At 46.3% G+C, this 13,949-nt stretch overlaps 1 protein-coding gene across 1 annotated transcript in view; it reads right to left on the minus strand.

Annotated features, from left to right (window-relative positions):
- Window positions 1–7,972, minus strand: part of ELOVL6 (ELOVL fatty acid elongase 6) — a 76,490-nt gene extending 68,518 nt beyond the window's left edge. The window contains exon 1 of the mRNA XM_015625569.2: window positions 7,696–7,972. Coding sequence (XP_015481055.1) covers window positions 7,696–7,784 — 89 coding nt within the window. The 5' untranslated portion in view covers window positions 7,785–7,972. The remainder of the gene's footprint in view (window positions 1–7,695) is intronic.
- Window positions 7,973–13,949: the final 5,977 nt, after the last annotated feature.

A 13,949-nucleotide genomic window follows, 5' to 3' on the forward strand; every position in this document is an offset into this window, starting at 1 on the left:
GAAGGGAAGGGAAGGGAAGGGAAGGGAAGGGAAGGGAAGGGAAGGGAAGGGAAGGGAAGGGAAGGGAAGGGCACAGAAAATTTTATTAGTCAAAGGTAAGACTCCTCTTTTTTCAAAAATTAACTTGGCCCATTCTCCTTAAAATATTAATTGGCACTCCCTGGGATTGCTCTTTCCAGGTGTATTTATACTACTGATAGCTTGAGGCATATAGAACAGACATTTAGCCTTAATAACACTCTTGACTGACCTTAAGTTTTATGTCCAGGGGTAACTGAGGCCATCAGATATGAAAATCAACACATTCAATCTGATGAGTTCACACCCTGGATGATGTCCAATTCATTTTTTTACTCAGTTTGCAGACTTCACATACTGAAACTAATTATCAACAAATTTTAAAAATTCTGTTTAGAAGTTATCATCAGATGTTGAATAGTCTGAAGTTTTACTGGACTATTTGAAGGACAGTTCCTTTCATAAATTTGCAATTAAAAATGGTCTGGACTTTTGCAGTTTAATCCCATGATACCAACACCAATAAACTGTCTTGCCTCTAATATTACAGCAGCTCTTCTCACTCCTCGGTTACCACAATCAAGGAGACAAACTCTGCCCCACATCCTTGGCAAGAATAAAGTATTCTTCACTGCTAATACAAATGTAAAGCTGCACAGTAATAGTGTAAGACCATTATGTTTTATTGTTATATACAGGTCTTACCACCTCAGGATCATCTTTGTGACATGGCAGAAAACCAACTTTGAATATCCCCAGAAAGGAACTGTTCCCTATTTTACAGCAGAGGAACTGAGGCACAAAGAGCAATTTTCAGAGATGACACAGGTCCTTGATTTCCATTGAAATGATGGCACTCAGGCACCTGACTGATGCCCAACATCTAAAAAGTGGCTATGGCTGCCTTCAGTTTGAAGTCTGGCTCCCCACATCCTCAAGAGATATCATTCCCCTGCATGCCACACACTGCAGAAAACACTACCTGTGCTCTGCCAGGTCCCAACTCCCCTGGCATGAGGTAAACCACTGACTTGCATCTCCCCCTCTTCTGCCCCACTCTGAATACCAGCTCTTCCCACAGGAGGTCAAGGACTGCTCAGCAGATGCAAGCTCTGCCCATCATTTCATGCCATGTCTGCTCTGTGGGACCTGGGTCCCTTCTTTAGGCAAAGCGAGGTCATGTTGCTTTTGGAGTCCTTCCACCTTGTCCTAGTATGTAAATAAAATTCACAGCAAAAAAAAATTTGTGTCCTCATAAAAGTCAACAAGACTTGCAATTGCCGGTTTGCAACAGAGCACATAGTACAAGGCACACCTTGAAGGGCAGTATCAGTACCATTGCTACTTTGGCTCTGAAAGCAGTCATAATATTTGCAAACCTTGCACACAAACTGATATGATTTTCTTTTTCTACTAGCCCAGGTGCAGCCACAGCCTCGCTGTTTCCTGTTCTGTTGACAGCTTGTGGAATGTTAACCTGGGTGTCCCTGCAGAGCTCCCCACAGGGCTGCACCAGCCTTCCCCAGAGAACCCAGGAAGCCCCAGGAGACCTGAGGCTGTGATGCACACAGGAACAGCACAGCCTGTAGTAGCAGCAGTCTGGGACACTTTGGTCAGGGATGCAGCAGCACAGTAGAAGACAAAACCCTCCCACTCCAACCCAAGGCAAGGCTCAAGTGGGCTGACAAAACTGCTGGCAAGAAGGAATTTATTGGGTAGCACTACACAGGTAATGTGGTTGCACAAACATCTCACGTGTTGATATAGCTTAAGCCAGTGAAATATTTATTTTATACTTCAGACAATGCTAATTTATAGTTAAAAATAATGTTTTAATCTCTGCTCTTTTCCATTAAAAGAAAAAGCATCTAAATTCTTAACAAACCTTTCCAGAAAGTGTTTTGGAACATCCACATTCCTGAACATCATATTCACTTCTGAAAATGATGTCAAGTTCCTAAATTACTCCTTGCTTCACTCCTATAAGTTTATTTTTCCCAGAAGTATGTGGTCTTTCACAAAGTGGAAGAGAAATCTTCACTCTCAAGAGGTTTAAAATCACGAAAGCAACATGATGACAGATGTGTTCATACTCCAGGGACAAGTAAAAAAAAGGCCAATGCTTCAGTGGCAGGCTGAATCAAGAAAACACTGATGTATTTATCTTCAGGATGATATTTTGGTGTCCACCATATTTTATTTCTTTTTTTTTTTTTCCCTAAGCCCACACAGACAGAAAACACCTGAACTCTGAAAGGACATCTGCTGTTATTCCTCATAGATTCCATCCTTCTATTTTCAAAGAGCCAAAACCCTGTTATACTCCAAAACATCAGTCTTTGGCTCAGAAAGGCCTGCAGGATGAAAGAAAGGCAAAGAAGTGGATCCTCTAATCTCTCCCATGCTCTGCTCAGCTTCATGGGCAGTTTGCACAAGAAAGCAGGAAAAGTCCCCTCTGGAGAATGACATGTGTAGGAGGTAGGCTAAATTTTTTGGGCCAACAGAATTCTGCTCAAGTAAAATAGTGTCTCTGTTGAAAAGAACCAATTCACATCTTCCCTTTGAGTTCTTGCTGCAGCACAGAGGAAAGCACAGGCTGACTGCAGCATCCCTCTCTACATCCTTCACTTGGCATCTAGCAAGAGCTTGGGGCTTGGGGGGGGAAGTAATTTACATCAGTTTTTGGCTGCTGTACACATATGCCTGGAGAGATATGCTCACAGCCTCTCACTCTTGATTTCTGCATGAGGCAAGAGTACCTTAAGTGGATGAGGAGAGCTTGTTCTGCATTTAGGAAACAAACCTGTCTAGGACGATGGTACTTCTGTGAATTATTAAAAGGCAAGTGCATTTACAAATCCAAATTAGCTGACCCTCTGCCCTTCAACATTTATCTCTAGTTTTGACTTGAAAGAGAATCAGACCAAAGGATAAATTTCTCCCAGCATTGGCTCCATTTTATGCCTCTGACACATAAAAGTTTTGGTAACAAAAGGTTAAAAATAACTTCCTAAACAGATGTTTTCTTCCAAGCATGTAAACATTTATCCTCATCTAAGGTCCATTAAACTGCTTTCAGAATCGAGTTTGAGTTGTCAGATCCCCTTAAAACCAAAAAATACCCAGCAGTCCTTATGCAGCGCTTCTCTCTTTACTGAATCATTACTTCAGTTAATGATAACCACACCAGCCAGTTTCTGCAGCAGAGCCCAACAGCATCTTTAGGAAATAACCAGTTTCACTTTCATCCTGCTCATCCTCCTCCCAGTACTACCTGCAAGCATGCTGCTGGCAGCCAAGGGTTAAACCTTGGCTTTTTAGAAAGCAAAACAGGAGGGGAATGAGAGAGAGAGGACTGAGGAGAGCCTGCTCAGGGCAGCAGCTGGCAGGAGGACATCAGGCTGGGGCAGGGATGTCCGGAGCGCTGCAGCAGCCGGCGGAGCAGCAGAGGAAAAGTTTCTGTGATTTTAGGCAAGCCCTGGTGTGACGTCAGCTCTCCCAGATAATCTCGGCGCAGTCAGCACAGGCCTCCTGCCTCCCCATTGGCGAGCCCCTCGTCAGCAGACATCTGAAGATAATTATTATTGGCCAGACAATTATAACAGGAACGACTGTCACTTTCTGCTGATGCCTGAACCTGGTGCTCTGCAGCACGATGGAGAAGGACTCCGGTGGTCACCACCCCGTCCAGGCATTTCTGTCCCTTTGCCTTTCCTGAGCACCCGCCAGTTTTTGCTGCCTCACTGGCTGCAGCTTGGAATTGGGATCTCAGAGCTACAACACTTTTAGCTGCAGGTCTGACAAAACCATGAATTTTCTCCAAAAATATTAATATACTTATCCGTAAGAAATAAAGGACTAGATAAAGGACTAGAACTGCATTAATTCTCATGCAGCAGTTTAAAGAAAAAAAAATCTTCTCCAGACTATTTACTTCATACCACTTCCCTCTTTGAAGAAGTTTGGGAAGAGGTGCTGAGATAGTTTGATTAGAGAAATAATTTTAAGCTATTATTTTAATAAACATTTGACTTAAACCTGAACATACTGACTTCACACCTCTGAAAGTTTGAACACACCATGGAAGTATCTTAACGTGACACTTATTTTATAACGTATTTTATATTCAAAGCTATTCAATGACACTATACTTCAACGTGTATTAACAACAGTTTTCCCCACAACATAAAGTGTAAAGAGTTTCATGACAGTAAATGGACCTGCTGTTCTTTAACCTCCTTAAATCCCGTCACTGTTAGTTTAGGGAAGGCAACTAAGTAGCAGTTCTTACCATCAGGCTGCAGGTCCAAGTTTGTAGCCTCCAACCTCGCTCTGCCACTCCTGCCTCCCTGCATGAGAGCCAGGCAGCCTGGTGGCTATACCATAAAGGTGTACATAAATATAAAGCCAGGCATTCAGGGAGGCATGAAACCCATCAGATTGTAAGTATCAGGCAACAGACTATTCATTTCTGCTCAAAAACAGCACCCTCTTTACACCACTGTGAATCCAGGCCCAAGCTTTGAGGAGGTATCAGTGCCATGCATGCTGCAGGATGGGGTCCTCCATACAGTGAAGCAGGAACATCTGGAATGAAGGAAGGAGGACCTCATTCACTGCCATTAGACCAATAAGCCCTCAGATGGAATTTTCAGGGGCAAATGGCAGTAAGGAAACAAGCCCTAGGATGGGGAAGAAAAGACTGGGTGCCAGCTACTGGTGAGGGCAGAGGACATGCACTTGCCCCAGGGAATGACGGAGCTTGGAGCACACTCAAAGGACCAAGGCAAAGAGGTGCAAGTCTTGGCTGAACAGAACCAGACTTTGCACCATGATCCTTCCCAACCAATCATACCAGTACCTAGGGGTGAATGCCACTACCCCTAGGCTTTGCATTCAAGCTTTTCCAGCTTTAGTTTTAATTAAAAGGGCTTGATGGTGCTTTAACCAGCTCAGAACTCAGAGGACATGTAAAATGATTCATATCCATCCTCAAACTAGGCTACATCTTTATATGGAACCTAGTCAGACATCTCAAAATCCAGAAGTCAGGGTCAACTCCTTAGAGCCAACTCATGCCCCCTAACACCCTACAGCCTTTTTTTTGTGTGTGTATATGTTGCAAGGTAACAAGACATAGTTCTGAGATGAGGTAAAATAGCAAATGCCACACCTACAGAATTTGTTTACCTTCATGTTAGACATTGTAATAGTATTGCACCCAAATTTAAATAATAATTACAGTATAAAATCCTGCCACAGTCTTCCCTTAAGCAAGTCCCCCTAGTCTGTTGTCCTGCTCAAAGAGGGAAGGAACATGTTTATCCCTACATACTACTACTTGACAATCTCACCTTGGATGGCTCTTATGTTAAGGATGTGCACATTAAGGCTACACCTACAAAGTGCAGGAGCCATGTACTGCCATTGATGTCTGCACACACAAACCTATTGAGTCATCCTGATAGGAAGTAAAAAAAGCTGCTACATTTTACCAGTTCAGCTCCCTGCAAAACTCTAACGCTTGAACAGGACCTGTTTCATTAAGCAAGAGCATTTTTTCAAATGCAAATAAATATGCAAATTCAAATAAAAATGCACAGTTTAACCTGAAACTCAGAAGAGTCTTCAGCAGCATTTTCAGGAAAAGCCTGTCACAACAGAGACCTCAGAGGCCACAGCTCTATTTCATTTCCAAAAACATTCCCAGGACACAGGAAGATCATTCTCCTTCACTTTCACGAGAATCAAGGATATTAATTCATTGGTTCCCTCAGAGAAGGTGAAACTGGACTGAAAAGCATGTGGACATGTATGATCGTGTTTCTTTGGCTGTACAGCAGCAGTGTAACACTGACAGTTTCCTCCTCTGAACCTGGGAAGTGGGAGCCTGGTGTTATGGAGTCCCAGCTGGTGACCTCTGCAGCACATGAAACTGCCAGGGAGATTTTAGTAACACTGCTTAGTATTTACATAGTACCTGACATCTTCAAGGCACTCAGCAAACACTACCTAAGTCATTCAAGCACCTCATAAGGGCATTTCAGCATTATTATTCTGCACTCCCCTGGTCTTTCTTTGCTGGGGAAACTGAGGCCTAGGAGAGGTTATGTAATGTTCCCAAGGTCACATCATGAAGCACAGGAGAATCAAGGAGAAGATGCAGGAGTGCTAGTTGCTAGGCATGTTCTTTAAAATAAACTGTATCTCTCCTGGGTTATTTGACTATTATGTATACTCATGTATCATCCCCTCCAGCCTCTTTCACCAGCATGTCCTATTCTGATATCAATTTTCTTCTGGAACATGGACAAAATGGGAAGCATCCAATATTCCCAGCCCAAGAATATCTATGTGGTCTCTTTTCTCCTGAAACATGAGTGACACCAGGCACCCTTCAAGAGGTGATGAACTCACCTACAGAACAGAGGGACACATACATGCACTTAAATGGTCATTTTAATTATACCGCCCTTGATGTTCCCCAGACAAGTCAATAAAGGATTCTAGCAAATCCCTGGCTGAGATCCACCTAGGATCCCGGACCATTCTGCCCTACAAATGCAGACACCAAAGCCCGGGCCCAGAGGCAGTCCTATCCTACCACTGTCACATGAGGGTGGCATGGGGAAGGTCCTCAGGAGCTCAAAAGGGCAGACAGCGCAGCCACAGGAGGGCATGCAGGCAATGCAAAAGTTGGGGGCTGCAGAAGCAGCAGAAAGGGCAGGACTGAGCACTAGGAAAGGGTGGTCATGGACAGTGCATCAGCAAGGCACAGGTGAGCGGGGACAGACTGTGAACACAAGGCCCGTGCAGGTGGACAAAGCCAGGACGAGGACTGAGGCAAGGTGGGCAAGTGTCATGGAGAGAGGGATCCCGGCCCCGAGGACAGCTCAGAGGGCCCCGCGGAGCGGACAAGGGCAGCTGGGGCGCTCTCCATCCTCGTCTCCCTGCTACCGGCCAAGGCCCAGGGATGCCCCCGGGGCAGCGCCTGGCATAGAGCAGTCTCCCGGCATAGCCACTCCCCTTCGGCGGGCCAGGCTGGGAGCGTCCGTGTGTCCCCTCGCGGGGCCGTCAGGCTCCGGTTCGCCGCGACCCGGGAAGCCCCGACGGGTCCCTGCGCAGCCCCGGTGCCGCCGCGGCTCGGCTCGCCCCGGCTCCCCGGCCACACGCACACGCCGGGAAAGTTAATAACTGCATGGCTGCAAATGAAGTTTAATACGAGCTGGGGGAGGGGAAGGGGAAGGCAAAGGGGCTCCGCGGGGAGCGCGGGCAAACGCGCAACTTGTTTGAACGAGGCTGCAGCGCGGGGAGCGCTAGGCTCGCGCAAGGATGGAGGCAAGGGAGGCCGAGGGCAGAGCCGGGGCACGTGTGCGGCTCTGCGCCGCCGGGCCAGCCGGAGGGCCGTGGCGCGGCGGGAGGGGGCGGCGGTGGGGCTCGGGCCCCGCAGAGCACCGCACCGCACCGCGCCGGCGGCGGGATGCCCCGGCCTTGTGTAACCCGGTGCGGCGAACCCCGCCCGGGCGCGCAGGTAGCGCCGGCGGCAGCGCCCGTGTGCCCGTGCACGGCGGCGCAGAGCCGAGCCGCACCGCGCCGGCCGGGCGCAACCCGCGCACCCGGATGGGCTCAGCGCCTCCCCGATCCGGGCGGGCGGCGGGGCCCGGGGGCGGCACTCACCAGTTTTCCTGCATCCACTGGATGGCCGCATGCTCGTTGAACTGCTTCTCGAATTCGTATTCCTGCAAAGTCAACACTGACATGTTCATTGGCCCGGTGGCTGCGGAGCCGCTCCCCGCGCCGAGATGCTGCCTGCCGCCGCCTCGGGAGCCGGGCCCCTGCGCGCCCGCCGCCGGAGATCCCCCGCCTCTGGCCTGGCCCGCCCCGCCTCAGCGGTACCCCGGGTTTAGCATAGCTCCGCTCCCCTCCGCGCCTCTCCTCCCGGGCCCGCCGGTCTCCTCCTCTTCTGCGGCCGCCGCGCAGCGCCCGGGGGCGGCGCGGTCTTAGTGCCCGGCCGCCGCCGCCGCCGCCGCCGCCGCTGCTGCCCGGGACACCCGCCCCCCGCCGCCCCTCGCACAGCCCTGGCGCTCCTGCTGCACCGCGGCGGGGCTGCGATCCTGGTAGGGAGGAACTCCCTCCCGCCCCGGCACCCTCTCCACCCCAGGTGTCAAAAATAGCTACAAAAATAGGAAGCCCCCACCCCTGTGCTGAATCCGTGCCGCAGCGCCCTGCGTGCCCTCGCCGGCCAGGCGGGAGCTAAAGAAGCACAAGCTCAGATTTAGCTAGAAGGGCAGACGCATGCAGTCCCCCAGAAGAAGCCTCCACACCCCGCGACATGTCCTCTTTTGCATTTAGATCCCAGCGCACCTGCTGCGGGTGCCTCCATCCCGCGGGAGGGGGCTCTCTGTCCCCCTGCCCAGCCGGGTCCAGCTTGCATGGGGACAGGGGCTGCAGCTGGGTGTCCCCATGCGGGGGGCGCTGTCCTGTAGCCAGGCTGCCCCGACCTCCCTGCCGTGCACATACACGCTTTTGGATGTTACAGTAGGCATGGGGCTGGTGGAGTGTGGGGCAAAGACCCTAGGTCTAACCATCACCTGCTGAGCTGCTCTCGCAGTTGGGTCACACAGAGTTTATGTAGCCTTAATTTTCCTTCCCGTCTCATCTGCCACTTGCTGATGTTTCCAGCTGAGCTCTTCCGACTCCAGCAGCATCCTGGATGTGCACTGCAGTACAAGCAGAGCTAAAAGAGTGGTCCCAGCCCCCACTGAACTTGCAGTCTTAAGGCAGGAAGAAAATGATGTCAAGGAAGCCAGCCTAAGCAAGCAGGTCTAGCAAGGTCAGCATGCTCTTGGCTCTCCTGGACTTCAGTTCTCATTGACATGGGAGGCTTTAGTATCATTAAATCCAAGCACTGAGAAAATTAAAAAAGAGAGCCCTCAAGTATAGAGACATCAACTGCTAACCAGTCTGATGATCCTGCTTGCACTTGGACTACCATGCTCTTCAGTGTCATGGTTTTCAGCACATTAACACTAAGGTCTGAAGGCCTGCTCCATTACACTGGCAACATCCTAAAGTTGGTGTCAGAGCTGGTGGAGCTCACAGGATGAAGCCGAAGGTTATGAAATGTAATGACAAGGGCTTCTTTAGGGGTAGGATGGCCATAGGGCTTCAGATGAGGTTGTCTGTTGCCCCCACAGGGTTTCTGTCTAGCTGGGAGCTCAGCTGCCAACCAAACTCAGAAAGCATCCGTGTGGCGTTCAGCCTTCATTGTGGAGTGCAAGACATCAGGTAGAGGTTAAGTCATAGCAACACTTGAAAATTTACTGTAACAGTTTCAGGAAATACATTAACAGCCTGGAAATACTAAACCCTACTGAGATTCACGTGAGTCTCAAAAACTCACTGGGGACTTTCCCAAGTTTTCTATATCTCTCAGGACTTCTGCATAGGTTGAACAATCTGCAGTGAATCTTACTTCCTTTCCTGTCCTGCTCTACCTGAAAATTTCCCCTAGCACTTTACTGTCTACAAGTTAATCATGAGGCTTGGGGTCAGTTGAAAAATCTGCGTGAACAATGGAAGAGCATATAAAACCTTCTTAACCTCAAGGAGTTTGTAAGACCTACTCCAGTTTATACTGATCACAGTTAAGAACAGTAAACAAAAACATACAGTCTATTTTAAAGGAAAATAACTTTTATGAACTGTTTTTGAAGCAATTCAATTAGTTCTCACATAAAAGCACAGACTTGAAGTGAAAGTAGGAAATGCGTCTCAGGAGAAAGGATGTGGGGAGAATGATGTGGTCTCAAGAGACAGGGAGTACAGCATTAGTCCCTCTGTGCTTGTTCATGTGCATACCTCTATATTGTGTTTTTTTATGGGATGCCCATCTCATTCAGTGAGCAGATAGTTATTGAGCATTACTTTTTATTCCCTTTATTTAGCATGTCTCCTATGGCTGTGTAGAAGGCATAGCAGGTAAATGATACATTTTATACCAGATATATGTTTATGCTGTTTCTGTTTATCCAAGACCCTTTGGTTGAATAATGCAAGCAGCTTCATTCAGGATTCACAGATAACTCTCTAATCAGGTTGGGCACCTTATCATTATCATTTCTGCTACCAAGCAAATACTTTTCCCTCTCTGTCATAGAGTTAATTTACTGCAAAAATCATTAGGCTTCTATTGCTGTAAGAAGTAATTTTGAATAGTTAGTCTTGCTGATGAACAGCTAGGTCTCAACTAAACTCTTAGCAGCTGCTGGAAAACGAGATGCTATACTGCTGACAAGTCAACATAAGGTATAGTAAGTAGCAATGTGAGTTGACATCGTGTTTTAAATGTAACATCGATTACTAAAACACACAACGATTTGAAGGAGGCCTGTGTGCTCAGAGCTTATTTCCAGCTGTATCAATTAATGCATCAAAGGATTTAATCTCTCTGTCTGTGATTTTGCCATACTTGAAATGAAAGCAACAGGCAATTATGGAAGCCATGGAAAACTGAGTTCTTCTATATACCACATAATCTAGAAACAACTCGGTGATGCTCTTGGATAAGGAGATGGGAGTTAGTATCAAGAATGAATGGTCTTAACAAAGAGAAAGGTTTCATCAAGTGCCAGGCAATGAACAAAAAATGTCCAAAGGATGTTTATGGCCAGCCCAAGTCTACCTAACAACTCAGGCCCGCAAATTGCTTGTGCCACTGCATTACTCCTGGTCTCAACCGTGGGCAGCTGGGAAGCCGCTTGAGTGGATTCCTTGCTAAGTCTAAGCCTACGAACCAACTGTTGTACACAGGAAGTGTTAGCACATAACAAATTAATGGCAAACACTAATCTGAATTGCAAGGAAATTTAAAGCAGAATTATTGTGTCATCTTTAAGGCCTGTAAAATAGCCTATGTCTCAATGTACTCCCTTCTGTCATGCTACAGTACCCAGGGACTTCATCTTGATCACGTGCTTAGAAGTCACCTGTGTGCTCTGAAACCACCTAGATCTGAGCTCTGAAATATTTTTAGTCCAGCTCATGCCAGTTACCACAGAAAAGATGATGGGCAGGAGCAAGCTGCAGAGTGCATGCTGGGCCTGGGCAGCAGCTCCAGGGTGCAGCCCTTGTGGGTAGCTCAGATGGAAATCTGCCCCTCCTCATTGTTAGGGCTTTGGTTTAGATTGGCTCGATAAAATCTTACTGTTGTAAGTGGGGTAATTTTATCTTTGTCTTCACATGGTTCACCTCCTCAGCCCCTCTCAGTATTTCCTTTACAGCCATAAGAACCAGAAGCATTCTTCAGCTTGAGCTGAAGCTCTAGGCCATGGTTTGTGGCAAGAACTGGAAAATATCTGTGGGTTTGGATCACATAACATCTTGTATATAAAGCACAATCCAAGAGCAAGATCTCCCTCCTTACAGCCATTTCCATATAAATCACCAAATTTGTGTTTGCTATCTTTGCACACACTAGTAGCAGTTCTTAGCATATCCCAGATGGTATTCATTCATAGGCAAAAGACACGAGTCTTTTTCTGCATTATCTGCCAGTACATCTGCAGACCTGTGGAGTGCTTCATCTGTACAAGCTGGGGAAAGCACAACACCAACAGCATCCTTCCATCCCTAAAGCATTGGATAGGATGATATCAGTAAATGGGAGAGAAAATAAACTGGCTATCATTGTTCAGAGCTCAACAAAAAGAATCTGTTTTTTAAGGCTAAGAGGCAAGATGCAGGCGCAAAAGGCAAAAAAGAAATACGGGACATAATTTTGGAGCTGGATGCCTGTGCTGAATTACCTGTTTGCAGGCTGAGGTCATGATAAAGGTCTATGGCAGAGATTGGAATAGGAGCTGACTTACGGTATTTGATGTTAATCCATATATTTTCTTGACATTCCTATGTATTATTTTTTAATTGAATTAATTTAAAAATGGAAAATATGGTTGAAGTAATGGGGTCTATGCACTCACATTCTAAAGACTATTTTAATTTTACATTACAGTACAAAAGAGACAGAAGGAGAAAACATGGCTCCAGATGCCTAGTTCTGTTATGACCGGTGTCTGGGGAGGTATTCATGTATTTTGGGTGAAGAGTGGTAAAATGTAAACATAGCAACAAGTGTGTGCACTTCAACCTTTACTTTCCATGCTTTTTTATAGTTTGGATTTCTTGAAAGCCTGTTTCTGCATATCGCGTGGTCTTGGAAAGTGAGCAAAAAGCTGACAGGTGCTTTGATAAAGTGGCCACAGAGCAAAATACTGAGCACCCTGAAAATCTTGTGGTTGGGTTTTTTTTCATGATTTCACTCTCTAGCAGTGAGATTGCTTGCCAGCTGTGATTAGGAAAGTGTCATCAAACAGGCCTGGACTTTTCATCTGCTTCTGCCCTGTGCAGGTTTAACTACTTCCAGAGCCAACACAACTGATACTGCTATCACTCCTGAACAAACCAGTTCACTCCCTTCCATAAAAAACCCCTGATAATGCAACAGTGGCATTGCCAAATGGCTTACAGGCTCTATCCCAACTGTTTCAGCTTGCAGTACAAACAGATTGCGATTCTGCTGCAGGGTTTTGTGCTGTATCTTGCAGTGGCTCTGGAAAGCCACTCAGCAGGGACTGGATGTGGTGGCACACTTGCTATCTGAGGGAATGCAGCCAGCGATGGGATCTGGAAAGATGAAGATGAAAATTATCACTTGGGCTCCTTCACAGCAGGAACAGGATTAATTCCTGTTAATTATTGATTAACTGTTAAGGTTATGATTACTTACTACTGTTACTAGATCAAATGTGAATGTGCTACAAAAGGGCCATGTAGAGATTACCAAAATGAAGGACAGGACTAGACATAGGTATGCTGCATAATCTTTCTGCTGCTGATGAGATCATACAGGTATGCACAAAGGCTCACTGATTAGAAAAAGGAAAAAGGAGGTCTCACTCTTCCATGTAATAATGAGACGTTTAACCATACGAATATTTGATTGTACTCACTTTCGGGGATTTATCAAAAAAGTAATGGTGCCTCAAACAATGCTTAGGCTGATTCTTCAAGACTCAAAATGGCAAATGATTGCTGAGCTTTTCTTTTGTTCTTTCACTTCATCAGTCAGACTAAACCCTGCAGTCAATGAGGAAGGGGGTGCAAAATATGAAGAAATCTTTATAGTCACCTTTTTTAAAACCTTTAGCTCTCAATAGCCAAGCCACTTGCTCTGTGCCATCTGGAATCTGTGCAAAAATAGTATAGAAAAGAACTTTACATTGCATTTTAGAGATGCATGCACTTTAAAGTGCAAGAAATAAATGCTTTATAGAAAGTTGCACAGTTGCACAGATAAGCTGTTTTTAAAGGGCTTCTTTTAATTTTTAAACATATCTTTGAACATCTTCTGACATGTATTTTTTGGATTCATAAGTGCTTTTTGTTGGCATAAAAATGTGGCCTATGATAGTATTAGATTGAATACCTGAAAAAAGGAAAACAAATTATGATAATAAAACTACAAGGAGTTGGGTAGGAAGTCGATGGGGTCAAGGACAAGTTTTTGTACCCAGCTATATGTTAAATCTGCTGTCACTATTTCAGAGGTTTGGGGAAGTCCGTGGGAAGGTTCTGCCCCTGCTAATCAAGCCTTGGAGTATCCTTTATGCCAGCATTTTCATCAGTGTAGCTGGAGCTATGTTATGTTATAGCTGAGGACCCTTAAGTTGCTTCAGTCTTGACTCATTTTCAGAGAGATGGGTGCCTGGTGCTGCTATTTGAGATGTCTTCTGTCTCTTTACAGACTTTTGATTTGGGTTCTTTTTCCCTTTGAACTGAAGATTGATGAGACGGGAGGCGAGTCTTTTCTCTCGTTCGTTCTCAGTTGTTTATTTTTCCTTATCAGCATTACACGGTACAAAGAGCTATGT

Source organism: Parus major, chromosome 4 (assembly GCF_001522545.3).
Source record: "Parus major isolate Abel chromosome 4, Parus_major1.1, whole genome shotgun sequence".
NCBI lineage: Eukaryota > Metazoa > Chordata > Aves > Passeriformes > Paridae > Parus > Parus major.